General features: G+C 61.8%; 1 protein-coding gene across 1 annotated transcript in view; it reads left to right on the top strand.

Moving 5' to 3' along the window:
- Window positions 1–22,634, top strand: part of SRCIN1 (SRC kinase signaling inhibitor 1) — a 57,437-nt gene extending 34,803 nt beyond the window's left edge. The window contains exons 4-21 of the mRNA XM_059830328.1: window positions 6,252–6,444; window positions 6,813–7,011; window positions 7,195–7,288; window positions 7,676–8,505; window positions 8,887–8,979; window positions 9,186–9,229; window positions 9,548–9,726; window positions 9,966–10,141; window positions 10,405–10,535; window positions 11,554–11,701; window positions 12,572–12,884; window positions 13,248–13,497; window positions 13,717–13,871; window positions 13,988–14,140; window positions 14,877–15,005; window positions 16,575–17,852; window positions 19,836–19,973; window positions 22,509–22,634. Coding sequence (XP_059686311.1) covers window positions 6,252–6,444; window positions 6,813–7,011; window positions 7,195–7,288; window positions 7,676–8,505; window positions 8,887–8,979; window positions 9,186–9,229; window positions 9,548–9,726; window positions 9,966–10,141; window positions 10,405–10,535; window positions 11,554–11,701; window positions 12,572–12,884; window positions 13,248–13,497; window positions 13,717–13,871; window positions 13,988–14,140; window positions 14,877–15,005; window positions 16,575–17,852; window positions 19,836–19,973; window positions 22,509–22,634 — 4,629 coding nt within the window. The remainder of the gene's footprint in view (window positions 1–6,251; window positions 6,445–6,812; window positions 7,012–7,194; window positions 7,289–7,675; window positions 8,506–8,886; window positions 8,980–9,185; window positions 9,230–9,547; window positions 9,727–9,965; window positions 10,142–10,404; window positions 10,536–11,553; window positions 11,702–12,571; window positions 12,885–13,247; window positions 13,498–13,716; window positions 13,872–13,987; window positions 14,141–14,876; window positions 15,006–16,574; window positions 17,853–19,835; window positions 19,974–22,508) is intronic.
- The last annotated feature ends 4,618 nt before the right edge of the window (window positions 22,635–27,252 follow it).

A 27,252-nucleotide genomic window follows, 5' to 3' on the forward strand; every position in this document is an offset into this window, starting at 1 on the left:
AGTGCCCTGCGGGAGGTCCAGAGCTGCTCCTCTGCCCCAGCTCTGCCAGCTCCGCTCTCCCCAAACTCCTTCTGCCACCATCCTCTGTGCCCCTGGTCCCTTCACTCCTCTCCTAAACTCTCCCCCTCTTCCCTGCAGCCATCTCGTCTCTCCATCGAGACCCAGCAGCTCCGCTGCTTGCCCCTACTCCAGCGGGATAACTGCAGTGCCCATCACCGCCGGGTCCGGAGGGACAGCCCGCTCCTCGCCCGGGTCCCCCAAACACCGCTGGCACCTCGGCTCCTTCCCTCCCTCCCTCCAGCCCTGGGCGTTCAGCCCGCAAAGCTGGGGAGGGTGATACTGGAGGGGGGTGTGGAAGAGGGGAGGGAGGGATGGGGAGAAGAAGAAGGGAGCGGGGAGAAGGAGGAGAGAAGCATCCTTATCTAGCCGGGCAGATATAATGAAGCCGCTTCTGCGCTGACAGTAAAGGGATTGTTGGGAGTTTTAGGAGCTAAAAGAATCACTTAATTGTATCTTTTTTTAGCTCTGGGGAGACAAAAGACAACCCCCCCCGCCAAGACTCCCCCTGTTCCACCTCTTTTACATAAGACTCCCAGGGAGGTGGGGGGGGGCTGGGGATGCTCCCGCCTTCACAGAGGGGCCCGGGGGGGAGCCGGGTGCTTTGTGGGTGGGTTTTCACTGGGAGAATCACCAAAATAGCACCCGCGGTGCACTCCCAGGGCGGAAAGGCTTTGCCGATGCTTCTGCACCAGCACCGATTCCTCTGCTCTAGCACGCAGGAGGCTCCCAGCGGCTTTAAGCCATTCCCTGGCAGAGAGCAAGCAGGTTTCTTCCCCAGGGCAGGCTGCAGCGGCCCTGCCCTTGGTGCCCACCACCCCAGCTGCCGCAGCCCTGCCCTCCCAAAAGAGAGCTGCTCGACACCTTTCCCGCCCGCGGTGCCAGAGCTCCCGAACCGCTGCCCGGCGGCCTTGAGCGGCTTTTGTTTTGCTTTTGGGCAGCTGCACTCCCTTCGCCTTCCCTTCGCGCTCTGTCCATGAACCCGCTGCTTCCCACGCTGCGAGCCGTGGTGCGGGGCAGGCACCCGGACCCCGGGCTCGGGAGAGATGCTGCGGCTGCCCCTGACCTGGGGGCTGAGCCAGCTCTGCCCCAACGGCTCCCAGCACACGCTGCCGTGGCAGAAATCAGCCCGGCGCCATGTTAACCCTGTGCTGCGATGCTAGTTCAGCAAGAAATGGGTCATCTCCCAGCGTGGCATTGCTGCGGCGCAGGGACAGCAAGCAGGAGAGCTGCGTCCCCTCCCCTCCAGCCCCTCGCGGCCGCTGCGGGTGGGTTTCAGATGCCGCAGGGAAAGATCTCGGGGTCCACAGGGGATGTCGGGCTCTTCTGAAGCTGCAGGATACCGAGCCCTTTACATGAGGGTCTGGGCTCAAGCGAAACTGCCCCTGGGGGGTCATAACTGAGAAGCAGGGGGCAAAACGCCTTTGTTCCCAGACTGGGGGTCCAGGGTGGGTTTTGGTCACCTCCTTGCAAAGCACTGCTGCAGCAGCTGGGATTTATCCTGCACCCCTAGAGCCTTCCGCAGCTGGGAGCTGCTTGGGGTGGGATCCTGCATGGCCGCAGCCGGCAGCGTGCACAGCAATGCCCTGGGTGGGTGCATGGGTGCCAGCAGCGATCCTCGCCACAGTCTGGCCGTGGGGCTTTGATACGCAGCAGGCAGGCGCGTAGGTGAGGTCTTTGCGATGGAAGGTGCTCCCGAAGCAGGACAATACTGGGATCATTATTGTGTGCTCAGCACTCGAGTGTTGCAGCCTTTGATATCTCCTCCTCGGCTGCGGTGTGTGATACGGTCTGGGCCAGACGGAGAATACCCTTTCCCTTCCAGAGATGGTGGCGAGGGTTTGATATTTATTTTCATCCTGCATCGGACTGAAAGCTCAGCCCACGCACCCTGAGCACGGGCCCTGGCAGGCGTCCGGGGAGCCGGAGCCTTACGTGCCCCCAGGACCAGGGCAGCGCCCGCAGCCTCATGTCTCCCCCTTCTCCGGATGGGCAGCGGGACAGCTTTTGGTGGCATGACATGTTCCCCCGTGACAGCAGGGGACATCCATCCTGATGATGCAAACACCGGTACAGACAGGTCCAGGCACTGTTCATCCCGGGGTGGCACCCAGCAAGGCAGGATTGGGTCCCCCCAAAGCATCTCCAGTGAAGCAGGGATCTGGACACCCATTTTAGACTCCACGGTGGTGGATGAGAGTGTCAGGTCCCAACACGCTCGGGGTGAGGCATGGCCTTGGTGACTGTGATCAGGTCCCCCCTACTCTGGAAGGGCTCCCAGTGTGGTGAATGGGGCTGGGGGGGGAGCAGAGCCGCCCCGGGGGCTGCCGGGGGCTGCCGTGCCACGTCGGTACCAGCCGGTGGCAGGGGCGGGAGGCAGGATGTGTGGGGGCTGCGTTGTCAGTTAACGTATTATCATATAGCAGGGTAAGTCATTAGCGAGGCAGAGCAATAAAAAACAATTCCCTCGGAGTCAGCTCATTAATGGTCTGCTGGAGGCCAAGGACGGAGCAGCCGCTGCGCTCCCCCCTCGCCGGGCATCTCGGCTCCCCACTGCGGCTTCCAGGCTCCATGGGCACCCAGGTCCCGTGGCTGCACCCCCTGGCCAAGCTGGTGTGGCCGAAATGTCCATGGGCAAGAAATGGCAGAGACACCCCCCCCCCATAGCACTTGGAGCCCCCCCCTCACACCGCGGGGTCTGTCCTTTCCAGCTCACCAGCACCCTGCGATGGCCCCGGGGTAGGCGGGTGCCCTGCGCCCAGCAGCGGAGGGTCCCGTGCCCCCGGAGGTGCCCTGCAGCGAGGGGTGCCAGGGAGGGGGGTGTGCGGCTCTCGCCATGGTGCCAGCGAGGGCTCTGGGGGGACGCTGGGCTCTGCTGGGGCTGGGAGAGCCCTTCCCTGAGCACATCGCGCTGAGCGTCAGGCCAGAACGGTCCCTTCCGGGCTAAAAATCCATTAATTTCCATCTTGCCCTTTTTTCCCCTTTTTTTTTTTTTGACTGATGCCATAATTAGCTCCATCAGATGAGCTTAATTACTTGAGGTCAGCTGCACCCCCGGGGCAGAGGCAGAAGGCGGGAGGGGTCTGGGCTCACCTGGTGCAGGGCAGCTCTCCCCCCACCCCGCTCCCGGTGCCATCCCACAGGCTATAGGGACGTCGTGCTATAGGGGCTGTGGTGCACTGGGGTGTTGTGCTATAGGGGCTGTAGGGACTGGGGTGCGTTGGGACGTTGTGCTATAGGGGCTGTAGGGACCGGGGTCCGTTGGGGTGTTGTGCTATAGGGGCTGTGGTGCATTGGGGTGTTGTGCTATAGGGACTGTAGGGACCGGGGTGCATTGGGGTGTTGTGCTATAGGGGCTGTGGTGCATTGGGGTGTTGTGCTATAGGGACTGGGGTGCGTTGGGGTGTTGTGCTATAGGGGCTGTAGGGACAGCGGTGCATTGGAATGTTGTGCTCTAGGGGCTGTAGGGACCGGGGTGCATTGGGGTGTTGTGCTATAGGGGCTGTGGGGACTGAGGTGCATTGGGGTGTTATGCTATAGGGGCTGTGGGGACCGGGGTACATTGGAGTGTTATGCTATAGGGGCTGTGGGGACTGGGGTACGTTGGGGTGTTGTGCTATAGGGGCTGTGGGGGACCGGGGTGCGTTGCGGTGTTGTGCTATAGGGGCTGTGGTGCATTGGGGTGTTGTGCTATAGGGGCTGTGGGGACCGAGGTGCATTGGGGTGTTATGCTATAGGGGCTGTGGGGACCGGGGTACATTGGAGTGTTATGCTATAGGGGCTGTGGGGACTGGGGTACGTTAGGGTGTTGTGCTATAGGGGCTGTGGGGGGCCGGGGTGCGTTGCGGTGTTGTGCTATAGGGGCTGTGGGGGGCCGGGGTGCGTTGCGGTGTTGTGCTATAGGGGCTGTGGTGCATTGGGGTGTTGTGCTATAGGGGCTGTGGGGACCGAGGTGCATTGGGGTGTTATGCTATAGGGGCTGTGGGGACCGGGGTACATTGGAGTGTTATGCTATAGGGGCTGTGGGGACTGGGGTACGTTGGGGTGTTGTGCTATAGGGGCTGTGGGGGGCCGGGGTGCGTTGCGGTGTTGTGCTATAGGGGCTGTGGTGCATTGGGGTGTTGTGCTATAGGGGCTGTGGGGACCGGGGTGCGTTGGAGAGTTGTGCTATAGGGGCTGTGGTGCATTGGGGTGTTGTGGTCTAGGGGCTGTAGGGACAGCAGTGCATTGGAATGTTGTGCTCTAGGGGCTGTAGGGACTGCGGCGCATTGGGATGTTGTGGTATAGGGGCTGTGGGGACCGGGGTGCATTGGGACATTGTGCTCTAGGGGCTGTAGGGACCACGGTGCGTTGGGGTGCTGTGCGGAAGCTTGCACACCGCCACAGCCCTTAGCAACAAGGATGCTACGTGGCAACGCGGTCTCCGCCATCCTGTCGTGCCGGGGGGAGGTGGCGATTCCCCCCCCTTCGGCTAAATCCGTTTTTTCTTATAATTATTTTCTCCAGATAAAACGCGTCCTGGGGAGGGGGGTGTGAGCCAACGGCCTTTTGTCATCTCCTGTAAAAGCTCGACAGCTTGTAAAGCCCAGCCCAGGCGTGGGCTCTGGCTGGGGGGTGTTTGGGTGGGGGGAGCAGAGAGGGATGGATGGAGACGGGGCAGGGTGAGGCCCCGCTGGCACGGAGCAGGGAGGAAAGGGCGGCCAGGAGGGCAGAGCCAGGCTCAGGTGCAGCCTTGGCAGCGTGGGTCGCATCCTGGCCACGTCCTGCCTGCCCCATCCCTGGGCTTCCCTGTGGTCAAGGATCCGCCCTGGGTCGGGAGCTGGGGGACGGCACCGCAAACCCAGAGGAAGACCACCGGAGATGGGGGTCCACAAGCACTCAAGGTTTCTTGGGGCTCTACAAGGGCGGAGAGCCCCAAAAACCAGCTGCTGCGCCCCAAAGACCTGCACGCCGTGAACATGGGGCAGAGGGGACCGGATCCCTCCATCGGCTCCTGCTCACTGCAGCTGAAAGCCCCCCATGCCCCCCGAGGGTGGTGCTGGTGGGTGTGCTGGCCCAGGTTCGGTCCAGCCCCACTTCCCTTTCTTGATGTAAGGCTTTAAGCATCTGCGCTCGCAGCGTGCTTTGTGCTAAAACAACAACAACAAAACTAAGCAGTCAATTTTCCAGCAATTAGCTACAGCGAGAACATTTCAAGTCCTAGAAAACCCCGCCCCGCAGGATTAATTAAATCTTCCAATTAATGTCTAATTTAAATGATGATGATGGCTGTTATCATTTCATATTGATTTTTCTTTTTGGTCTTAAAATAGAGCTGTTGTCCCTTCCATGCCGCCTTTTCCACACCCCAGGAGCTGTTTGTTCTCTCCGTTTGATTTGCCAACGTTAAACATGTGTCTGGAAAATCAAGCCTCGTATTTCGGGGTATTGACAGGCAGCATTCGCGCCGCTGCCGGGCGGGTACCTGTGGCAAGGGGACCCGGCTGCGTGTTTGGAGATGTCTGTGCAGAAAGCCCATGTCTGTAGCCTGAACTTTTATGCAGTGGATATACGCTTGGCCGTGTGAAATTGGACTCCTGGCATATTAAATTTTTACTGCTATAAACCCAAAGCCATTACTTTCCCCCGGCTCAGGCAGCCATAAACCTTGCCGCTGCTTTGCTTCCAGAATAAGCCGGGCATTTATGTTTCCCGGGAGCTGGTTCATTGGCGTAATGGATGTGTAACCTCCCGTAATTGTTAAGGTTATTCCAGTGCTTGCATGCGAGCCCTGGCTCTGTCACCAGCTAGCTAGCGCTGGCTTTATTTCCAGTGGGTTGCTGGTGGGGGAACTCAAAGGTGCCTGGAACGGCACCGGGAGGCTTTGAAATGCAGAGTGCTGCCAGCCTGAAGCGGAAAACATGAGCGAGCAATTGCAGGAGACAAGGGGATGGTAAAGGGTTGTACATGCTTAGAGCAGGAGATGGAGGAGGCTTCGAGCTGGCACCGCGTCTGGACCACGTCGGTGTGCTGACTCAGCCGGGGATCCAGGACTGAGCATCCCTGGATGCGGCTCAGCCTCACCTGAGCCTCTCCATCCCGGCACGGGCTTTGGAGGAAAGGCAGGAGCCGCACACCGCTGCGTCCAGGGGAGCAGACCGGGGCTGGGGTACCCAGTGCAGCTCTCCTCTGACCTCTCTCCTCTCCCCTTCCAGACGAGAAGCTCCCGACACTCCCAGGGCTCCCAGCCCGGCTTGGCCGATCAAGCCAAACTCTCCTTCGCCTCGGCTGAATCCCTGGAAACCATGTCGGAAGCGGAGCTGCCCCTGGGGTTCAACAGGATGAACCGGTTCCGGCAGAGCTTGCCCTTGTCCCGGTCCACCAGCCAGACGAAGCTGCGATCGCCAGGTACCCTCGGGGCTCAGCGTCCCCCAGGACGGGCAGCACGTACCTGCCTGGCCACTGCCAAACACCTTTGCCCACCTCTACGGGCAGATGCCGGTGTGTGCCGGCTGTGGGATTGGTTTGTATCTGCCCAAATAACCCCCAGGAAGAGTGGGGGGCACTGCACGCTGTGTGGGGGTGGCTGAGGGCTTCGGCCTCGCTGCTCCGGGGTGAGGTTGGGTGGCCAGAGGTCCCTGAGCCCTCGGTTGGGCGTGCACAGAGACCTCCAAGCAGGTGGGCAAACCTGCATTGCTGACCTCAGCACGTCTTCGGCGTTGCGTGGAGAAGGGGTATGGGCACACCTCACCGCTTTCTGCTCCCTCTGCTTCCAGGGGTCCTTTTCCTGCAGTTTGGGGATGAGACGAGGCGCGTCCACATCACCCACGAGATCAGCAGCATGGACACCCTGCACGCCCTCATTGTCCACATGTTCCCCCAGAAGCTCACCATGGGGATGCTGAAGTCTCCCAACACTGCCATCCTCATCAAGGACGAGTCGCGCAATGTCTTCTACGAGCTGGAGGATGTCCGGTGAGGGTGGGGGCTCAGAAATCCACCACAGTTTGATTTTCCTTTCTTTAAGGGCATCACGAGCAAGGAAATTAGTGGGATGAAAGCCAAAGGGTGGGTGTGGGTGCAGTCCTGTGGCTGGGACTTACTGGGGGCTCAGCGGCTGCCCGTCCGGGATGCTCATGGCTCTGCCTCTCCTTTCAGCGATATCCAGGACAGAAGTATCATTAAAATCTACCGAAAAGAGCCACTCTACGCCTCGTTCCCAGCCTCGCACATCACCAACGGCGACCTGAGGGTAAGGGGGATGGGGTGTCACAGGGAGAGCCTTCGGTGTGGGTGCACCTGGGGGGCAGGGACCAGTAACGGAGAGAAAGCGATGGAGACAGGGACTGGTAATTGCGTGTGTTTGTGGAAGGAGTAATGACCGCGATTTGTCTTGCCCGGTTCCAGCGTTGTTAAGTGTTACTTTAAAAGAATGGATGTTTGGGGCCTGACGGCAGGGTAATAAACATTAGGATTAGGGGATTCATCAGAATAAATCATCCGGGAGCTGCTGTTTGCCAAGGCCAGGTGAAGATGCAGGAGCTGCAGGTCTTGGTCCTTGGAGGGGTGCCAGGCAGAGCAGGGGCAGGGGGCCAGCCCTCAGGGACGCGGTGCTGACCCCCCCTGCCCCTTTCCGCAGAGGGAGATGGTGTACACCTCCAGGGAGTCGTCTCCCACCCGTCGGCTGAACAACATGTCCCCAGCTTCCCACCTCACCTCCGGCTCCCCTCCGCCGGTGCTCCAGTCCTCTTCCCCATCCCGCTCCCGCATGTCCTACAGCGGGGGCCGCCCGCCCTCCTACGCCGGCAGCCCCGTCCATCACAGCGAGCGTCTCTCCAACCTGCCACCCGCCCAGGGCGTCTCGCCCAGCCCCAGCGCCATCCTGGAGCGCCGGGACGTGAAGCCGGATGAGGACCTGGCCGGGAAGAACGTGGTGCTGGTGAAGAACGAGGGGCTGTACGCTGATCCCTACGGCATGGTGCACGAGGGCCGGCTCAGCATCACCTCCACCCAGTCCCTGGCTGGCATGGGAGACCCTTTTGGCTACTCGGGGGGGCTGTACAAGCGGGGCTCCGTTCGCTCCCTCAGCACCTACTCGGCGGCCGCCTTGCAGACGGAGCTGGAGGACAGCCTGTACAAGCCCAACGCACCCATTTACAGCGACACGTACGGACCCGGCTTGGGTTTCCGCATGCCCCCCTCCTCCCCGCAGAAGATGGCTGATGGCCGGCTGGTGGATGTGCAGCCCGGGCAGAGCCCGCACAGCCCCTACTCGGGACCGCCCAGCCGCTCCTCGCCCGTCCGTCAGTCCTTCCGCAAGGACTCCTGCTCCTCCGTCTTCATGGAGAGCCCCGTCAACAAGCCACGCAATCCCAGCTCCTCTGGCCCTCCGGAGCTGTTTCCCGGCCCCGGTGATCGCCCACTCTCAGGCTTCGGCTCTCCTGGACCGGCCAAGGACACGGAAACAAGGTGAGAAGGGAAACTCCCCCCCACCACAGACACGAGCTTTGCTGCTTGGGTGGTCGTCCATCGGTGCAGCTGGGGAGGTGGAGGAAGAGCGGAGGAAGGTTTTGCCCCATCACCGCTGCGGCAGAGGTGCCAGGATGGGTAATGCAGCACCAAATTGTGCAGGGCTGAGGGGAGCGATTGGGGGTAGCTGGAGGCAAGAAGAGAGAGGGAATGAAGGGGATGGATGTAGCTGGTGACAGCAGCGCTGCCGCCTCCACGACGTCCCTCCTGGGACTCGCAGGGACCCGGTGGGTGGGCACGGGTGAGGCCAGGACAAGCCAGAGGGTGTCCGCGGTGCCGGAGCCAGCTCCTCACCCGGCCCCTCTCCCTTCCCCATGGCAGGGAGCGGATGGAGGCGATGGAGAAGCAGATCGCCAGCCTGACCGGACTGGTGCAGAGCGCGCTGCTCCGTGGCTCCGAGGCCGAGACCCCCAGGTAAGGAGTGGGAGGGCAGGCGAGGGACCCTGGGGTCTGCTGTGGGGAGGGGATTGCCTCCAGCTAGGCTGTTTGCTGCCGAGGCTGGGGGCTCCTGCCCCCCTCCCGCGGGACGCCAGCCCCCCGCCACGCTCCTGTGGCCCCCTGAGCTGGTGAGGACGAAGGTGCCCGGTCCGCGCTTGCTCCCCTCCTCTCTTTCATTGCAGCGAGAAGACAGAAGCCACCAATGGTGGGACCCCCCCATCAGCATGTAAGTGACTGGAGAGCCAGCCCCTCACCCTGCAGCACCCCCTCCCTCTGCCCACGGCTGCTGGGAGCCCCAGGGTGGGCCCAGGAGTGGGGCTCTGCAGCCCCCACCATATGCTGGCAACCAGTGGGACCCCCCCATCCTGCTAAGGAGCAGCTCTGGGGTGGCCTCTCCCTGGAGTCAGTGTGGGGGTAGTGGGTAGACCACCCAGAACTGCTGGACCGAAGCACGGGGTGGGGAAAGAGAGGTCTTTCCCAGGAAAGCAGAGGAGCGGAGTCTGCGGTATCTTCCCTCAGCAGCCCCTGCTTGCCCTCCCCACAGCGACCAGCCGCAGCGGCATGGGGACACCAGTGCCCGCACCCCCGCCGCCCTCCGCCACCAGCACGCCAGCGGGGCAGCCCACTGCCATCACCCGCTTGCACATGCAGCTGCACCTCCACGACCTGCAGCAGAATGCCAGCGACCTCCGCAACCAGCTGCAGCAGCTCAAGAAACTGCAGGTGGGTACCGGGGCGGGGACCCCATCCCGGCGCAGCTCTTAGTGGGGTGGCTCCAGCCCCGGAGCTGGAAAATCCCCCTTTCCTGGTGACTTTGCATGGGGCTGGGTGTGGGAGAGCGAGGAGATCCCTCTCCATGCCAAGCTCAGAGCTGTCCCTACAAGTGGCCAGCCCTGCACCCACACCAGTCCCCACTGGGGGGGTCTTGCCCAGCCTGAATCCCCCCCTCCTCGTCCCCGCAGCTGCAGAACCAGGAGACAGTGAAGACGATGCTGCGGCGGACGGAGACGGAGATCAGCGTGCGGGTGACGGACACCATGCGCAAGCACGAGGACCCCCTGCAGCGCCAGCGCAGCTTGGTGGAAGAGGAGCGGCTCCGCTACCTCAACGAGGAGGAGCTGATCACCCAGCAGCTCAAGTGAGCCGGGGGGGGCTGCAGGGCTGGGCATGCGGGTGGGGAGGGAGTCCTTGCATGCGACCTCGATGGGCCAGATCCTCCATGGGTGTAAATCAACAGCTCTGCGCGGTGCCAGGTCACATCCTCGACCGCACACCCAGCATGGAGGGGTTCTTAGCCCCGCTCCCCTTTGCCGTGTGGGGGCCTGCCAGGCTGGCCACCCCTGGGGGTCTCCAGCATCCCGGAGCAGCAGTGACACCCCTGCCCTGCCTCTGTGCTCACAGTGACCTGGAGAAGTCGGTGGAGAAGATCCAAAAGGATTTGGCCCACAACCACCGGCTCATCCCTGTGCAGGAGCTGGAGGAGAAGGCGGTGGTGCTCAAGCAGCTGGGGGAGACGCTGACGGACCTCAAGGGTGAGGAGGTGGCCGTGCCTGGGGCTGGGTGGCAAGCGGAGCCCACCTGCATCTCCCTGCTCCATCCTCATGCGTGGGATGCTCCAGGTTGCCCATTGCCTCTGGGTTTGCATGTTTGTGGCTGCCGGTGTGTTCACCTGCATCCCCAGGGCAGGTTCCCCCGGTGCCTGTCGGCGTTGTGTGCGTCCCGCAGGCTTTGGGCTGCTGCAGGGGTGGGGGCTGCACCCCACACTCCCGCTGCCTGCCCCTGTGTGCTCTGCTAGCTGTCCAAGTCACTCCTGCGGACTCTGCCTGAGTCTCCCCGACAGCTCACGGTTGCTCGGAGCTGCTGCCTGCCCCTGTCCCGCGGGACCTTGCACTTGCCCACCCCCGTGCACGCTGCCCTCGTTTTTGCTGCTCCTGCAGCCTCCTGTCCCCGGGCTGTCCCCATCCTGCCTTTCGCAAACAGACGCCCTGCACCTCGATTCAAAGTGGCAGAGCTCCTCTCTGCCGGAGCCAAGGCAGGCAATAAACGATGATTTGGCAGCGGTCGCTGAGGTTGCGAGAAGGGGGGCTATGGGGAGGGCGGGGGGGCACAGGGCAGAGGTAGGAGCTGCTCCGCTTTCCTGAAGCCTTTCCATAAAGTCGGGCTGATGCTGAGCAGCCGGGATGGTGAGCAGAGCACCGGGCAGGGAGCCAGGAGCAACCTGCTCCATGTCAACCCCTGCCACCGAGTCCCCAGGGTCCTGGCCACCAAGCCCCCAGCTCCAGGGCAGTGTTTCGTGCCCGTGGATGTGGAGGGGGCACCATCAGGGGCTACAATCAGTGCCTGTGCATGGACGGAGGAGGGATGACAGGCACAGGGAGCAGGAGCTCCCCAGGATTCATCCTGCTCTGTCTGGCAGAGTGCCTGTGCCACGGGTATGATGGCCGTGGTGGTTTTGGCAGGCGTGGGGTGCCCTGGCACTGCCAGCCAGGCTCCGGGAGGGGCTCCCCATCACAGCAGGGCCCTGGTGACCCCCCGGCTCTCCCACCCCAGCCCAGTTCCCCAGCCTGCAGAGCAAGATGCGGGTGGTGCTGCGGGTGGAGGTGGAAGCCGTCAAGTTCCTCAAGGAGGAGCCGAACCGCCTCGATGGTCTGCTCAAGCGCTGCAAGACGGTGACGGACACCCTCGCCCAGATCCGCAGGTGAGCACCAAGCCCTGACCCCGGCCCCTTGAGCACCTTGGAGGACACAGCCGGTCCCTTCAGTTGTCCCTGTGCCCCCCGCGTGTGTGCCGGTGCCCTCTCTGCATTACTTATGCAAATCCCAAGGGCTGTTGGAAAAAAGCTCATTCTTCTGCTAAGGAACTTAGAAATGCCCTCGGTCCTTTCTAGTGTGTATGTGGGAATCCCTCTTTCTAAACTGGCTTTTCCTTATCACCTTGAAAAAAGCGTGGTCGTATATCCAGATAGGGAGGCAGCCCTTGGCATGATCAGCAATCTCTTTCCTGAGGAGCAGAAAAACGTTCTGCTGGAGAAAAATCATCTTCCAGACCTAATGATAGTGGCAGGCTGGGCCGTGCACCGTGGCTGAGCCCACCTGCCTCTTCCCATTACGAGACATTTCGGGATGGCTTACAGCTCGGCCACGCTGCAGGAGGAGTGCTCCGGCACCGGGCTCGCCTCGGGCTCATTGCTAGCCTGGTTTTCTGCGGAAATGAGCTTGTATGATCATGCAGTGTCTGAATCTGCCTACCTGTCATTCCCCGGCTCCAATAACTCCTGAATCCAAAGGGCAATTTCAGCCAGATCTGACAGCGGGGCAGGATTCGGAGAGATCCAGTTTCCTACAAAGTTCATGAAAATGGACAGCCGGGTAGGGGAGCTCGTTCGTGTGCTCCCCCAAGAGAGGCTGTAGCATCAACTCCAACCCCTTCCTAGACATCAGAGAACCTAAACCCTCAGCCATATAATGCACAGTTGCAGGAGAGCAAGTTTTTTGTGGCGTGGCTTGGAGAGGGGGCAGTAACCCCGGTGCCATGCAGCCACCCAGCACCTTCGCTCTGTCCCTGGCAGGCAAGTGGACGAGGGCGTGTGGACCTCCCCCAGCAACCTCAGCCAGTCCCCCAAGAAGGTGGCCCCCGAGACAGACTTCAGCAAAGGGCTGGATCTGGAGATGCCCACCAGCCCCCCCATGAGCCTCCACCACCTGACGGCTGGCACCGAGACCCTGGGCATGCCCAGCTTCGGGCACAGCCCCCCCCAAACCCAGACCCACCCCTCCAAGAGCAATAACCCTTCCCGAGCTCCGGAGATGGTACCCGCCAAGACCCAGACGGGCCCGGAGACCCCCAGCAAGAAGAGCGCAGACAAAGCCGTATCCGTGGAGGTGAGAGCCTGGGGTGGGTTCCTCAGCTGGGGGGGCTCTTCTAGAGGGTCTAGCCCTATGCCTGCCAGCTGAAACTGGGAACAGGAACTGGGTCCATCCTCCTCCTTGCTGGGTTTGTAGCCGATGGGGTGTCTGGAGGGTGGGGAGCCCCAGGTGATGCTGCCAGCTTTGGGAGCGACCCAAATTGCACGTTGCGGGGTGTGCAGCTTGGGAAAGGGGGCAGCGCTGGCCCCCCCTGCTCCTCCCAGCTCGGCAGCAGGTTGGGGGGCAAGCAGCAGGGCCGTGGGTCACATCCTGCCGGCAAGGGCAGGAGAAGCTGCCGCATGGGTGGGGGCTGCAGCCGGCTCTGCCTGCTGTCCGCAGGCTGCCGAGCGGGACTGGGAGGAGAAGCGGGCGGCGCTGACCCAGTACAGTGCCAAGGACATCAACCGCCTCCTGGAGGAGACGCAAGCCGAGCTGATGAAGGCCATCCCCGACCTGGAGTTCGCTGCCAAGCACAAGCAAGGCACGGGCAGCGGCAGCGCTGCCTCCACGCCCGAGCACAAGCCCTCCAAGCCGCAGCACGCACCGAAGTCGGGGGGCAAGGGGGACCCCAACGGCCGCCGGGGCTCAGGTATGGTGTGGGGAGGGCAGGGGTCTGCCTCTGGATCCCAGGGCTGGGGTGCCTGGTCCTGTGTGTGCCGTGGCTGTGCTGTCACCAGTGGGTCTCCCTGGGCTGAGTGATGCTGCCCCGAAGGGAGATTTATTCTGGGGAGGCAGCGGGAGGGCCTCGGGTGTTGTATTAGAGGGGCAGGGAAAGGTCTCGTGCCCTCACAGCATCGTTTGTGCCCAGACGAACTGACAGTGCCGCGGTACCGGACTGAGAAACCCTCCAAATCGCCGCCACCTCCTCCTCCGCGCCGAAGCTTCCCCTCATCCCACGGGCTGACCACAACCCGCAGCGGTGAAGTCATCGTCACCAGCAAGAAAGAGCCCGGTTTTATAAAGGTAGGGAGCGGGGCCATGGCACGGCTGCTGGGCTGCACTGAGCGGGTCACCGTGGACAGGACTGGCCCCGGCTCCCAGTGCCCCCCACCCCTCACCACCCTGCTCCCCCATTGCAGAAGGCTGAGTCAGAGGAGCTGGAGACCCAGAAGCCCCAGGTGAAGCTGAGACGGACGGTGTCGGAGGTGGTCAGGCCGGCGTCCACCCCTCCCATCATTGCCTCTGCCATCAAAGACGATGACGACGAGGACCGCATCATTGCGGAGCTGGAGGTGAGTGCGGGAGGGGCAGCGGGATGCCCCAGCTTACCCGCACAGGAGGCGATGCCCACCCTGCCCTGTCCGCTCACGCGTGGCTGCGTCCGGCTCCCGGCATCTGCGGGGAACACCTTGGGATTGGGTCCGGGAATGACATCCGAAGCATCAGCCCAGTGGTGGGCTTCCCTCTCCTCACCCGTCTCCCAGCAGGAGCACGGTACCGTGGGGATGGGCAGCAGGGAGCAGTTGCACCCTGCCGGACCCCTCGCTGGGTCGAGGTGCTGCGTGCCTGGTTCACTGTCTCTCTTCAGCACTTCCACCCCGCCTTGGGCTTTAAGCCAAACGCTTTTGTTTTTTAACACCACGCAGCTTGAGCTGGAGGTTCGTTGGGTTTTGTGCACAGGGTGCCCTGCAGAGATCGCACCCGAGACGCCGTCCTGAGGCTCTGAACACCCCCAAGCTGGCTGTGCCACATGTCCACCCCCGTTTGCTGCTGTCAAGGTGCCCAAGTGGGTCATGGATCGTTTTTCCCACTGGTTTTCCCCCAGGATGCAGGGGACCGGCGATGCTGCAGGCAGCACAGGGACGGGGATGCCGCCACGGCTGCTGAGAACAGCCAATGTTTCACTCGCTGCCAACGGCTGCCGAGCCCTGGTCCTGGCTGACCCTGGCAAGCATCCCTGCAGGCACAGGCTGCGTTGTCGTTACCCCCAAGCCTCCTTCCTCCAACCCCCCGTGTTTGACTCCCCAGGTGTTTCAGAGAAGCTCTGCCTCCCCTTTCCTTCCCAAGCTCCGTTACGATCCGCTTGCGGCTGCCGTCTCCCCTGGGCACGCAGACTTGTGGCCCAACGGAGCCTCCGTTGCAGCCGAAGGATGGAAGGTAACAGCTCGCTCCGAGCGACGATCCCTTCTGCTGACGGGCTGCACTTTAACCACCTCCTCTCCTGCCTCTTTTTAACTCACTTCTGCTTCTTTCTCTGATTTAACAAACTAATGGCTTCTCTCCACTCCCTCGCTCACCGCCACTGCGTGTACGGCACTGACACGGCACAGGACTGAGCACTAACCCATGCAACGGCAGCACGGGGCTGCTGCAGCTCTTGTGAGGGCCAGATCCTGCAGCCCCAGGGATGGGAGGAAGGAAGGGGCCACCCCAGCACCCCACTGGGCAGGGCACGGGGAGGGCTCGCCACTCTTACGCTGCACTGGGTGCCTGGGGAGGGTGTCACTGAAGGGAGCCGTGGCGGGCGATGCATGTCGTGCCCTGCGCAGAGAGACCCTGCTCCACGTGCATGATGCGGGTGGAAGGGGAAGGGCTGGACCGGAGGCCGGTGGCCGCTGGGACCCACTTGGGCTTGGCCCCGTCTCCCATCCCGGCTGCTGGGGCAGGCGCAGCCTGGCTCCCTCCTGGCCCGGCTGCCCTCCGTCCTGCCCTGGGCTCCGGAGTGGAGAGAGCAGGAGGAAAGGAAGGTGCCCGGAGAGAGGATGGGATGGAGCAGGGGATGCTCGGGGCGGATGGAGAACGAAGGGACAGACAGCAGGACAGAGGATGCCACTGAGCCCCTCACCAGAAAGCATCTAGTGAGGGGAACTCACCCCGGGCAGCTCAGCGTAACCGCCGTATCACCTTGCTCTCCTGTGAGGCTGCGGTGCCGGCACCGGCAGCACGCGGAGCCCCTGCAGAGGTGGCAGCCCCCCCTGGCCAGGGCAGGGCTGGGGTGTGGGGCAGAGGCCCCATGGCTGCAGCTGCAGGGGGGCACCTCTTCTGCCAGAGCATCTCTCGCCTTCCCTCGCCTGGGCAGAGAGCACGGCCGGCTCTACTCCCCGGGGCGTTGCACGGCTCATTGCACCTCCCTTGGGACAGGAACAGAGAGGTGGGGGAGGAAGGACAGCGTTTTCTAGGTGACTTCTTGCTGCTCAGGGTATTAAAGGTCTGGTGCCGCTTGGCAGCTCGTTTGCCATGGCTCGTCCCCTGCCTTCAGCTCTGCGGGGAGCAGCGGTGTCCTGCGGGGCCAAGCAGCCCGCGAGGGCTGGGCTCTGCTCTTGCACCAGTGCCGTGCCAGTTTGTACCAGCATGGGAGAAACCCAAGCCGGACTGTGGCAGTTGGGTTTCCAAAGGTGTTCAGGAGGTGCAGCAACACCGACTCATTTTTGCTAAAGACTCCCGGCAAGTTATTGCCAAAATCTCCCCGACCCAGGGTGCCTTACGCATAGTAGAAAACCAGTCCCTCTCTGTGCTGTGGGTACCGATGGGATGTCAGGGCTGGGCAGGAGGGAGCCGAGCATCTCCCTTCCTGGCCGAACACCTCCCTGCAGCACTACGATGCCTGGAGGCACCGGCAATGGGGGACCCATGTAGTGTGCGTGGACATGTAGTGCTCCCTGGCAGCTCCCCGCTTCCTCCCACCGCTCTCCCCCGGCTCTTAATCTGTCTGAATTCTCTACCTAGGAGCCGTTGGCCCTGGCAGCCCCGGGGAGCAGGGCTTTCTCCCTCCCGCAGATTGTGCTCACCGAGTGGGTGTCTGAACCGCCATCCCCCGAAGCCGAACCGGAGGTGTGGGTGGAAATGGGCTGTTCGGAGCACGGGGACCCGGCTGGCAGCGGAGGAGCAGGAGGGGAGCTTACACCTGAGGGGGGAAGGAAATGCCGTGTGTCTTCTGGCATCTCCAAAAAGTCTCCGTCCGCACCTGGGTACCCTCCAGCCTCAGCCCCGCAGCCCCCGAGCAGCCCATCTCGGGGCCGTGCCCCTGCAGCAGCAGAGACTTGGAGGTTCCCTCTAGCAGCCAGCAAGGTCCCGTCTCTCTCAAAGCATAAAATGAGCCGGCCCGCGGGGGGAGAAGGAGGGGACGCTGCTCTGAACACTGCGGGCAAGCAAGAAGGCAACAGCAAGACTTCTCACCAAGGTCCCTTGGCTGCACAGCCTCCTCGTCCGCGGGGGGATGCCACGGGTCCTGGAGCTGGAGAATCAGCGCTCCCCTCCACCGGTGCAGGCAGCAAAGGGCTCGGCGCCGTCCCCCAGCTTCCCGGTGATGGGGACCCCCAAGAAGGAGCCAGCCAGAGCATGCGGGAAGCATCGCTCCCTCCTGGAGACTCTGCTGGGGCTTGCAAACAAGCCCGGAGGGAGGACAGCTCGCCAGCCCCAGCCTGCCCAGTGCCAAATCCCGGAGCTTTCCTGGGCAGGGATCCAGCGCCGGGGGGAAGCGGACAGTCCCAGGCTGAGCATCCCCAGGAGCAGGTCGCTGCTTTCTCAAGGCAAAGCCATTGTGCAGCATCCCCGGGCCGGGGCGGGATGGCTCCGGCTGCCGAGGGAGAAGGCGGCGTGGAGGACACCAGGGCGGGGGGGAAGGTGGCGGAGGGGCTCTGCAAAGGGCAGTTGTCCCCTTGCCACTCCATGACTCTGCGCAGCAAGGAGATTTATGAAGGCACGTACCAGAGACTGGATAGCCTGGAAGAGACTATCCGTGAGCTGGAAATAACCATCAGTGAGATCAGCAGCCATCCCTCGGTTGAATTTGTGTTCCCTAAAGAACTGCTAGGACCAGCAGGATCTAAGGATGCCAGTGAGGAGACCGAGGAAGGTCTGGGGGATCTCAAACACAGTAGCTGTGATGGTGGGACTGCCCTGGACCTCAGTCAGGCCAAAGATGATGCTCCCAAGAGTCCATCTCCAAGCAAGACCAAGCCACCTCTACTACCCAAGCCGCATCTCCCCCTCGACGCTCCGCAGGTTTATTTTCTGTTATCCCTCTTGCTGTGCTCTGCCCCGGACTCACTCTGATGTCTCTCTTCCTCCACCTCTACCTGCTCCCTCTCTGTGACTCTACCTCCAGGCAGAGCCAAGGCGGAAAACAAATCTCCTCTTCCCCCTGTCACTTGAACGGGTTTGGGAAGTGCAGGCAAGCAGGAGCGAGACTGCAGGCAGCAGAGTCGGCAGCATAAAGGCAGACGGTGCCAGGCGGTCCTGCCGTCTGTCCCTCGCTGGTGCCGGTGCCGCCTGGTGCCCATCCCTTGCTGTGCACCAGCACTGAATTAGACCCCGGCTATCTGGTATCTTCCGCCCTGGCAGGTTTTGAGGCTGAGAATGCTGTTCAGTGGGTCCCGGGTCCGGTGGTGAGCACCCCCCGGGTCCGGTGGCCCCCGCAGGGCTAGCGAGGGCTGGGTGCAACTGGGTGACGAAGCAGCGTCCCTCATTTTGCCGTTTTGCATAAGCACTTTTCTAATGAACTGCAGTTTGAGCGTGACAGCTGTTTCTCCTAATTAAATCACAGCGCGGGCTCCCCGAAGCCATCCAAATTGGTTTCTGCTGGAATCCGCGGCAGCCGCTCGACCGGCTGAATAGCTGGGAAAAGAGGGGAAAATGCCCTCAGCCGCTCCAACATCAGCCTGCTCCTTTATTAACAGTCAGCGCTGGGGAATAAATCTCCTTTTTCATTTGCAGCAATTATCTCAGCCCCGGTTCTCGGTGACGCCGCGGCCCCGTTGTGCTCTCGCTGGGTGAATGGGCCATCAAGTGGGTGTAGCTGCAATTTCTCCTGTTGTCAACTCCCGCTGCACCGCCGGAGCCCGGCAAACTAGAAGTGGAGCTGCGGGATGGATTTATGGCTGTGGTTGGCACACGCGCGGGTACGCACAAAGCAAAGCTCAGCTCAGGGTTCGGCAGGAGAGGCTGCGTGGCCAGGACCGGCTTAGTTGGTCCCGAAAGCAGAGCGGGAGAGGGCAGGTCTCGTGCCACCTTTCAAGGATGCTGCGAGTTGGTTGTGAAGGCTGAGATCCAGTGCCTGCTTGTGCCCGGGATGCTGGGGCACCGGGCTGCAGATGGGAAGCAGATTTCCTTGTGCTGTGGGGTACAGGAGTTCCCGTGTCCCATCCGTGGGACCACTGAGGGTCACAGAGCAGGGCAGGCAGGACAGGCAGGGCAGAGAGCTGTGCCTGCGCTGATTTACTAACCTGGCACTGCTGCGGTAACCTGTTGGCCCTCTCCTGTCGGAGGTGCCATCTGGGCAGGAATTGCGCGTCTCTGAGGCAGCATCAGTGCCTGCAGCAGCTGGTCCGGACCCCGCACGGGGCAGGCAGGAGGCAGCAGCGGTGGCAGGGAGAGGATGTGGGGTGCCCCAGGCAGTGGGGGGACGCGTGGCAAGCCTGCGGCGTGTAGCACTGCCCGGGCTCACGTGCAGGCACCGCTTTAGGGACCTGCAGTGCCAGGGGACGTGCGTACAGGTACCACTTCCCTCGCTGCTGCTCTTGCAAGTCTTTATATCTCCGTCTGTGCACAGGTAGTTAATAAAAACCTCTGTATTCCCACCTGGAATCTGCTTCTGCCTGCCGTTGCCTCTTTCCCTTTCTCTTAGCCGTGCACCCCTGCCCCGGCGGGGATGCTCTCCCCCTGCCCTTGGTCTCCCGGTGTTTGCTGTGTCTGCCCCTAACTCCCTATTTGCAGCGGTGGCTGTTGGTAAGTCCTGGCTGGTTTCTGAGCTCACCAAAGCGCTGCCTGTTGAGGGCTCCTTTGGCACATGGAGCCGGTGTCCCTGGTCTGGCCTGGGTTTGCCGCCGTGGGCTGTCCGGGCAGGGACAGCACGGTGACGCTGCAGGGGCTCGGCACAGCTCCAAGCATCCGACGCCCAGTGCTGGCAGTGCCCAGCTGCCAACGGTGCCGGTGTGGGCTTTCGTCTGTGGATTTTAACCCCCTTCCCCAAATTCTCTGTCCCGACAGAGCGGTGGCGTTTCCATCCCAGCCATGAAGGTGGTGAACCCGGCGTCCCGGCTGAAGCAGAGCCAGCAGGGCAGCCCTGACAAAAGCAAGCACATAAAGCAGCGGATGGAGTACATGCGGATCCAGGGCCAGCAGCAGGTAGTCTATCTCTAGTGCTGTCCCGGCCGGCTCTCCTGGCAGCAGGGCGAGCCGCAGGCTGCCCACGGCCCCGGCATCTCCCTCGCTGCCTTGTACGGGGCGAGGGTGTTGGTGGTGGGCAGGGGAGACCCTGCGGGTGCTGCTTTCGAGCCTCTCGGTGCCTTCCTTCGCCTTGGCTGAGCCTGGTGGGGCTGGGGGGTGCAGGGACCCGGCTGTCGGGGTGCAGGAGGGGCTCTCGCCCTGGTCTGTGCCTGGCATGGTGGTTTCCATAGCTGGCTGCTGGGGACGGGGACACGACTTTGCGCTGAGTGACAAACTCATTGCCAGTGTGGTGTGAGGCTGAAGCCGGAGTAATTTGTTCCCCAGCCCTGTGTGCCACTGCAGCGCTGACAGACAGGGCTGAGCCCCAGCGTTGGTCCCCTCGCCCCAAGGGACCCCGAGACCTCCTTGCAGAACATCTTGGCCACGGTGATGAGCGTTGCAGAGCCGTGTGCTCGGCACAGGGGCTCCAAGGGGCTTCACTCACCTGGGGCTGGGGCTGCCCAACCCCTCCCAGGAGGTTTCGGTGAGCCAGGACCCTCCATGCACCGCGATGCCTCATCCGCAGAAGCAGCTCATCCTGGGAGGGGGGTGTCGCAGGCAGGGTGATGGTAGCGGGGCACCCAGCAGCGTGGGGAGAGGGGGGGGGGGGGGCACAGCAGCTGGAAGAGGAGCGCTTTGGGATGGGATGGTGTGTGTGTGTGTCCCCGCCCAGCACCCACCTCTCTCCCATCCCCGGGGACTGCTCCTGCCATGGGCGGCGGGGCTCCCTCCCCTCTGTTCTTGCTGACACCCCGGTGCTGGCGGTGGCTCTCCAGCTTGCTCAGGCCACCGGCACGGTAACCACAGCCAGTTCACTGCCCTCCACCCCCCCAACCCCTCTCCTCTCCCCCCTCCCAGCCCTCCCCTCCTGCCTCCTGCCTCCTGCCCCCGCCGTGGGCAGCAGCACCACGAGCAGGTTCACCCCATCCTTTCCTCCCCACTCCCCGCTCTGTGTCTCAATCCCCTTCCCTGGGCCTGGCGTTAAAAAAACACCCAATAAACCCAATTTTGCTCATTCTGTTGGATCCATAAACCCTGTTGGATAAAGCGAAGGTTTTTCCTGGCTATCTGGAGCTGGGGGGAGGGGGCAGATTTCATGCAATTTGGGCAAATGTTGCACGAGCAAAACTGGCACTTTGCCCCCCCCCGCCCCCCCGGCTCCAGCAAGAGGGCTCAGCCCCCCCGTGTCCCCCTCAGCTGCTCCGTCGCCGGGTCGGAGCCGTGCAGGTGCTGTTTGTCATGACTGCAACCAAGATGGTCCCAGGGCAGTGGCGAGATGTCCCCAGGCAGGGTCCATCCTTGAGGTTGGGGTTTCCGTGCCAGCCCCCCCCCCAACATACATGGGGGCACGTGGGTTTTCACACCCCGCAGAATCAGGGAGAGACGGGGGGTTCCCTCTGCCCCCTGTCCAGGGCTGCCCCACCGGCCGAAGGGGATGTGCCGGGAGCCCTGAGGGGCCGGGAAGCGTCTCCTGGCCCCAGGCACGCCAGGGAGGCCACCAAGTCCCCTTCCCCAGTGACCACACACCAGCACAGTCCCGGCTGTCCAGAGTCACCATGCTCCTCCTCGCCCCCCCCTCGGGGCACCCCGTGGCAGTATCGGTCACCCGGCCCCCGGCACCCACCGATGCTCTCGCTGGGGTGCCCAGACCAGGAGTTTTCTGTGGTGTTTTTGTCCTCGCTGCCCTCCCTGTGCAGGATTTGGCTGTCCCCCCTACTCCATGCAGCAGCACACCCCCCTGCGGTGGGGGGCGAGGGGGGGCTGGAGGAGCCCCCTCCCCATTCCGAGAGGGTTTGTGAGCATCCTTCCTTCCCGGCACCCCGGCTCCCTTTGGACCAGCTTTTGCACGAGTAGGCTTGGGGCGTATCGGCGCTGGTGGTGATCGCACCAGCGCGGTGGGCGCAGCGGGCCAGGGTGGGCACCGTCACCTCTCGGAGGAGCCGGGGTTGGCGTGGGGCTGCCGAGGCTCTGCCCTGCTCGGCTGAACGGCACCTCCGCAGCAGCCCCGGCGCCGGCCGGCGGAGCTGGGCGCTGTGCCGCGCGGCGTGCACGCCCTGTCTAACACTGCCCTTCTTGTCCCCCCCTCCGCCTTTCTGCCCTCTCCCCTCCGCCCACCCGCCTCTGTGTGTGCCTGTCTGTCCACATGTCCGTCTGTCTCTCTCTCGTCTCTCTCCTCCTCCTCTCGGGGACGTCCCCTTCCCATCCAGTAATGCGTGGGACCAGCTCATCTCGTGCTCTGTTTGTGGTGGACCTTTTCCAGCTGCTTGACCTCAGGCCTAACTCAATGCTGCTTCTGAACAAGCTCCTGTTTGGTTCTTGGTTGTTTTTCTTTTCCTTTCTTTTTTTCTTTTCTTTCTTTTTTCCTTTCTTTTGTCTTTTTTTTTAAGAAACCGTTTGACTTTCCTCCCCTTTCTCCTCCTCCTCCTCCTCCTTGAATCTTGCTTTTCTTTCTAGGCCGCTAGACCATCTAAAGAGGCTAGTGAGACTTCCCCCGCGGTCTCAGAAAAACCCGCATCTGGCAGAACATCCATCCCCGTATTGACTTCCTTTGGGGCAAGGAACTCCTCCATCTCATTCTGAGCATCCTTGCCAGCTCCACCCAACCGCTCTCCTGCTCCTGGGGCCGGGCTTCTCTCTTCCTTGGGCTCCTCCTCCCTGGGACTTGTCTTCTTGAGGCACCTGGAGGGATCGCCACCCGTCCCTCTCTTTCTGTTTTTTCAATGTCTTGCTCCAATGTGGCCGACCTCGTGTCTCGCCTCTGCTCCGCCGCGGCCCGACTTGTGTCTCGCCTCTGCTCCGCCACGGCCCGACTTCTGTCTCCCATCTCGCTCCGCAATGGCCAACCAGCCACTTTCTGTTTCTCTCTCTTTTTCTCCTCCCTTTTTCTTTTCTTTTTCCTTTTCATTTCAATTCGTTTGGGTTGCTGTTCGTTTGGTTTTTCTCCCTCCCTCCCCCTCCCACCCTGCCATTTTCTGTTTATTTAAGAGCTCTCAGAGCTTCACTCCACCAGTTTCACCAGCTTCAAGCAAGGAAGACGCCGGGCAGCGCCCGACCCCACTGCCCGCGCGGGCAGCACCCATCCCACCGCGGAAAGGTGGGAAACAGCGGCTGCCGAAGATGCCCCCGACACCCCCCAACCCGACCGCTCGCCCCCCGCCGCCGAGCATCCCGGCATCCGCGACGCCCACCCACCCAGAGGAGAGGATGCTCGGCGCTCCAGCCAGGTCTCGGCGGTGGGTGGCGGGCAGCGCCGCGGCCGGGCTGCGTCCTTCGCTGGCCGAGGGGTCGGTGCCGTCCCGAGGGGGTCTCGCTGCCACCGGCCGCCCACGAGGCACCAGTCCCGGCTCCCCCCGGGGACGGGGGACAGTGCGAGGACTGGAGAGGAGGGAGCCGGGAGTGGGGCCGCGGGGTGCCCGGGCGTGCCGGAGGGGCCGAAGGCTGAGGATGTAAAATGGGGAGGGGGCAGAAACGGGTCGAGTCGGGCTGCCCGTCACCCTCGGGTCGGAACGTAGCACTTTAAATGGTCGCCTGGGTGGGCGCGGTGGCTGGGGCAGAGGGATGCTGTGATGCTCGGGGGGCTCCGACCGCACGGGGACACCCTGCCGGACCTCTGTCCCCTTCCCGAGCGCCAAACGCCCTTGGGGACAAGCAGGCAGGACAGGTCCCCGGAGCCCCCTGCTCTGGCAGAGGTGTCGGATGGGGACCCCACACCGGTGTCCCCACGGTCCTTCCCGGGGCGGGGGGAGCAGCCCCAGCCCTGCCAAACCTGGGGGACCCAGGGGGTCCCCAGGGTGCGTGGCCAGGCGATGCCTGCCCATGTCCAGCACCCACCAGCACGGCCGAGCGTGCACCGGGTGTGCACAGGGTGTGTGCACATGGGTGCGGGTGCGCTGGGTGCGCCTGTACCCAACGCTGCCGGGAGCGCAGCCCAGCCGCAGTGCAACACGAGATCGAATCACTCCTTTCGTTGGCTAGTTTGTCCTTGGGTTGGTTTTTTTATTATTTACCTTCTTTTTCCCCCCTCTCTTTTTTTGTATATCAATCATTTTTGTACAGAAGAACGAGCCTTTTTTTGAATAACAAAGAGAAAAAAAACAACAAAAAAAAACCACACAAAAAAAAAATCATGATGCAATTTCTTTGGATTGCAAAAAGCAACTCTTTACATTTAAGTGAAGTGTCTTAACATTTTATATTGTTTTAAAAAATATATTTACATATTATATATATATAATATACGCAATATAAATATATATATAAATATTTAAAAAGAAAAGAAAAGAAATAAATCTCTTCACGTCTGGTATATTAGGGGGTGGATTTTCTTCCCTGGTTAGACTATAGCTCCTTGTGATTTTGAGAGGGTCGGTTCCTAGCGGCTTGTTAGCCCTCGTGCTGAGTTCGCATCCTCCGTCCAGCACCTTCCTTGTCCCGTCCCCATCCCCGTCCCTCGCCGGAGCAGGGGGTGGAAGGGGCCGGGTGCCCCCGGGGCCGCTGACACCCATGGGTGACGGCCCCGGGGTGCTGCAGCACCCACCCCCTGGCAGCAATAGCAGTCACTTGATGCGTTTTATTTAATTTTTAATTATTTTTCTTGGTACCAAAGTGAAACACTGTAGCAAAGCCGCAGCTTCTTATGGCCAGGATGGGGGGGGTGTCCCCCTCTCCCCCAGCCCCATCTCCCCCTCCACAGCCCCCCCGACCCTCACCCATCCCGGTGCTGCTGCGGGGCTGGATGTGCCACCCTCTGTCCTGCCAGCACCCATGGAGGGGACCTGCAGACAGCCCCCCCCCGCCACCTTGCTGTCCTGGGGCTGTGAGGGGGACAAGTGCCACCAGCCCCCCCAAGGGACACAGACATGTGGGTGCAAAGGGGTCGGGGGGGGCTGTAGTTCATGCAGCCCAATCCCAGTGGCACCCATGGGTGTGCCAGGGCACCCATCCCGCTGGCAGCAAGCTCTGGCTGTCGGGGGGGCAGTGTGTGTTCCATTCCCTTTGCTGCACCCGGCTTTGCCGCGGGTGCCAGAAGCCCCCTCCCAGGCACCGTCACTTGGGGGTGCCACACTGTGGCCCCCCCACCTCCAGACCAGGAGGGCGGCACTGGGTGATCAGGGTGCACAGCGCTGGGCGAGGGGGTGCCCGGTGATGGGTGATGGGGTGCACGGTGCTGGCTTGCACCCATTTCTTCCCCCACCCCCACCCCCCCCACCGCTGCCCATCAGGCTGGTTTCTCCGTGAGCGTGTGTCTCTGCGTGCGTGTGCGTCCGTCCTTTCATGGCATCGTGCAAACCGTCTGTGAGCACCGACCCCGGTGCCTTCGCTGAAGCAAAAGGACAAAAAAAAAAAAAAAACTTGATTTTTTTTTTTTCTGGTTTAAACCAGAAAAAAAGAAAAAAAAGGACAAAAAAAAGGAAAACGTTGCAAAAATGATCCAAAAAAAAAAAAAAAAGCGCTGCCTGCATTGTGCATGTGTCGGAGGCGCCCGCTGCATGCGCACCCCGCTTTACTCGTCTGGATGTTGTTTAAAAAAGGCTACGACTTTTAAAAGGACAAAAAAAAAAAAAAAAAAAGAAAGAAAAAAAATTTCCTGATACTCTTTAGAGGCTGTTTTGGGGTTTCTACAACGTCGTGTGTCTCTTAGCATGAATTTTCTTGTGAACTGTTTTAAAAGAAAAAAAATAATTTGAAAAAAGAAAAAAAAAAGGCCTTGCACAGGGCGGAGGCGGGGGCCGGGGGGGGGCTGGCCCCCCGCCGCCCCCGCCCTGTGCCCATCGCTGTCCCTGTGTCGCTGTGGGTGCCATGGGTAGTTCTGTGCGCAACGTGACCATTGTAACTTGCAAACTCCGATGACAAAGGGTTGCTTTTTATTTTTCTTTTCCCTTTATTACTTTTCTTTTCTATCAGAGTGTCTGGCTTTAATAAAATTACTTTTTTTTTTTTCTCTCTGGCACTTTTTTCCCCCCCAGGTTTGGTCTCTTGTTGTGTCGCTGGGCTGGTGATGGGGTGGGACATCCCCGGCCCCAAGACCACCCCAGTCCCGCATCCCCCGGGGACGGGTCGGGGGGTGTGGGGGGTCCAGCTCCTTCCCCCCAGGCTCAGAGAAAAGCCGGGATAAAACCTTCCCGGGATACTGCCGGTGCTCCAGGACCCGCGGCACAGGGAAACGCGGGGGTCCGCATACTGAACCCCCCCACGCAGGGGAAGCAATAACGGCAGGAAACCACCTCCTCGAATAACCAGTTTATTTCCAATATATAGAGCGGGAGCGGGCGGGGGGCAGCGTCCGAAGCGGGGTGGTTTTGTTGGGGTCTGGTTGGGGTTTTTTGCAGTTTTGCATATACCGGCTTCCACGGCCGACTCGTACAACACGCCGGGGGGGGCACATGCAGGAGGGTTTAAAAAGTCAACACTGGTCCAGCACGTCCCCTGGTCGGGGCTGGCCTTTCAGCTGAGCAAAGCTTCTTAAAAAATCCTTATAAATCCTTTGTAATATGTTACACAGTCAGAGACAATATTTACAAAAAAAAAAAAAAGAAAGAAAAAAAAAACCAACTTTACAGCAAATATTTGCATAACGTATGAGAACGACATGGAGAAACAGTGACGTGACTTCACACCCCCCCCACGGCCCCGGCAGTGGCCGCCTGAGCCCGTGGCACGCGTGTGCCTGCATGGCGAGGCTGGGGGTCCCCGCACCCCCACCAGCCGCAGCCCCCCCGGGCAGCTGCACCGCACCCCCTTCCTAAAGTGCTTCTGGCCTGGGGGGGTAGGAAGGGCAGCGGGGCTGGGGAGGGGGCCATGCCGTGCCGTGCCATGCCAGGCAGCACAGCCGGTCCCGAGCTGCTGCCGGATCGTGGCTGCAGCTTACGGCGTTGCAGGGGACAGCAGTGTCCCCCCCGCACCGCAGGGTGCCCCTCTGTGCCAGCCCCTCTCGTCACACCCGCTCCCATGCAAACACCCATCCCAGGGGACCCCGTCCGTTGTGCCGAGGGCCACCCCGGCTCAGCCGCGCCCCAACGTAGAGCCCAGACCCCCATGGCACACGTGGCACGGAGCACGCCCGGGTCAGTCTGATGGCACCGAGGTCCCCAGGGTCCCCAGCTCGGGGAAGGCCTCCAGCAAGGGCAGCCGCAGCACCCAGGGAAGCGCCCGCACTTCGCACCGCCGCGGCCGGGGACAGCAGGGCCACCACCGCCTG

This window comes from Gavia stellata, chromosome 28 (assembly GCF_030936135.1).
Source record: "Gavia stellata isolate bGavSte3 chromosome 28, bGavSte3.hap2, whole genome shotgun sequence".
NCBI classification, from domain to species: domain Eukaryota; kingdom Metazoa; phylum Chordata; class Aves; order Gaviiformes; family Gaviidae; genus Gavia; species Gavia stellata.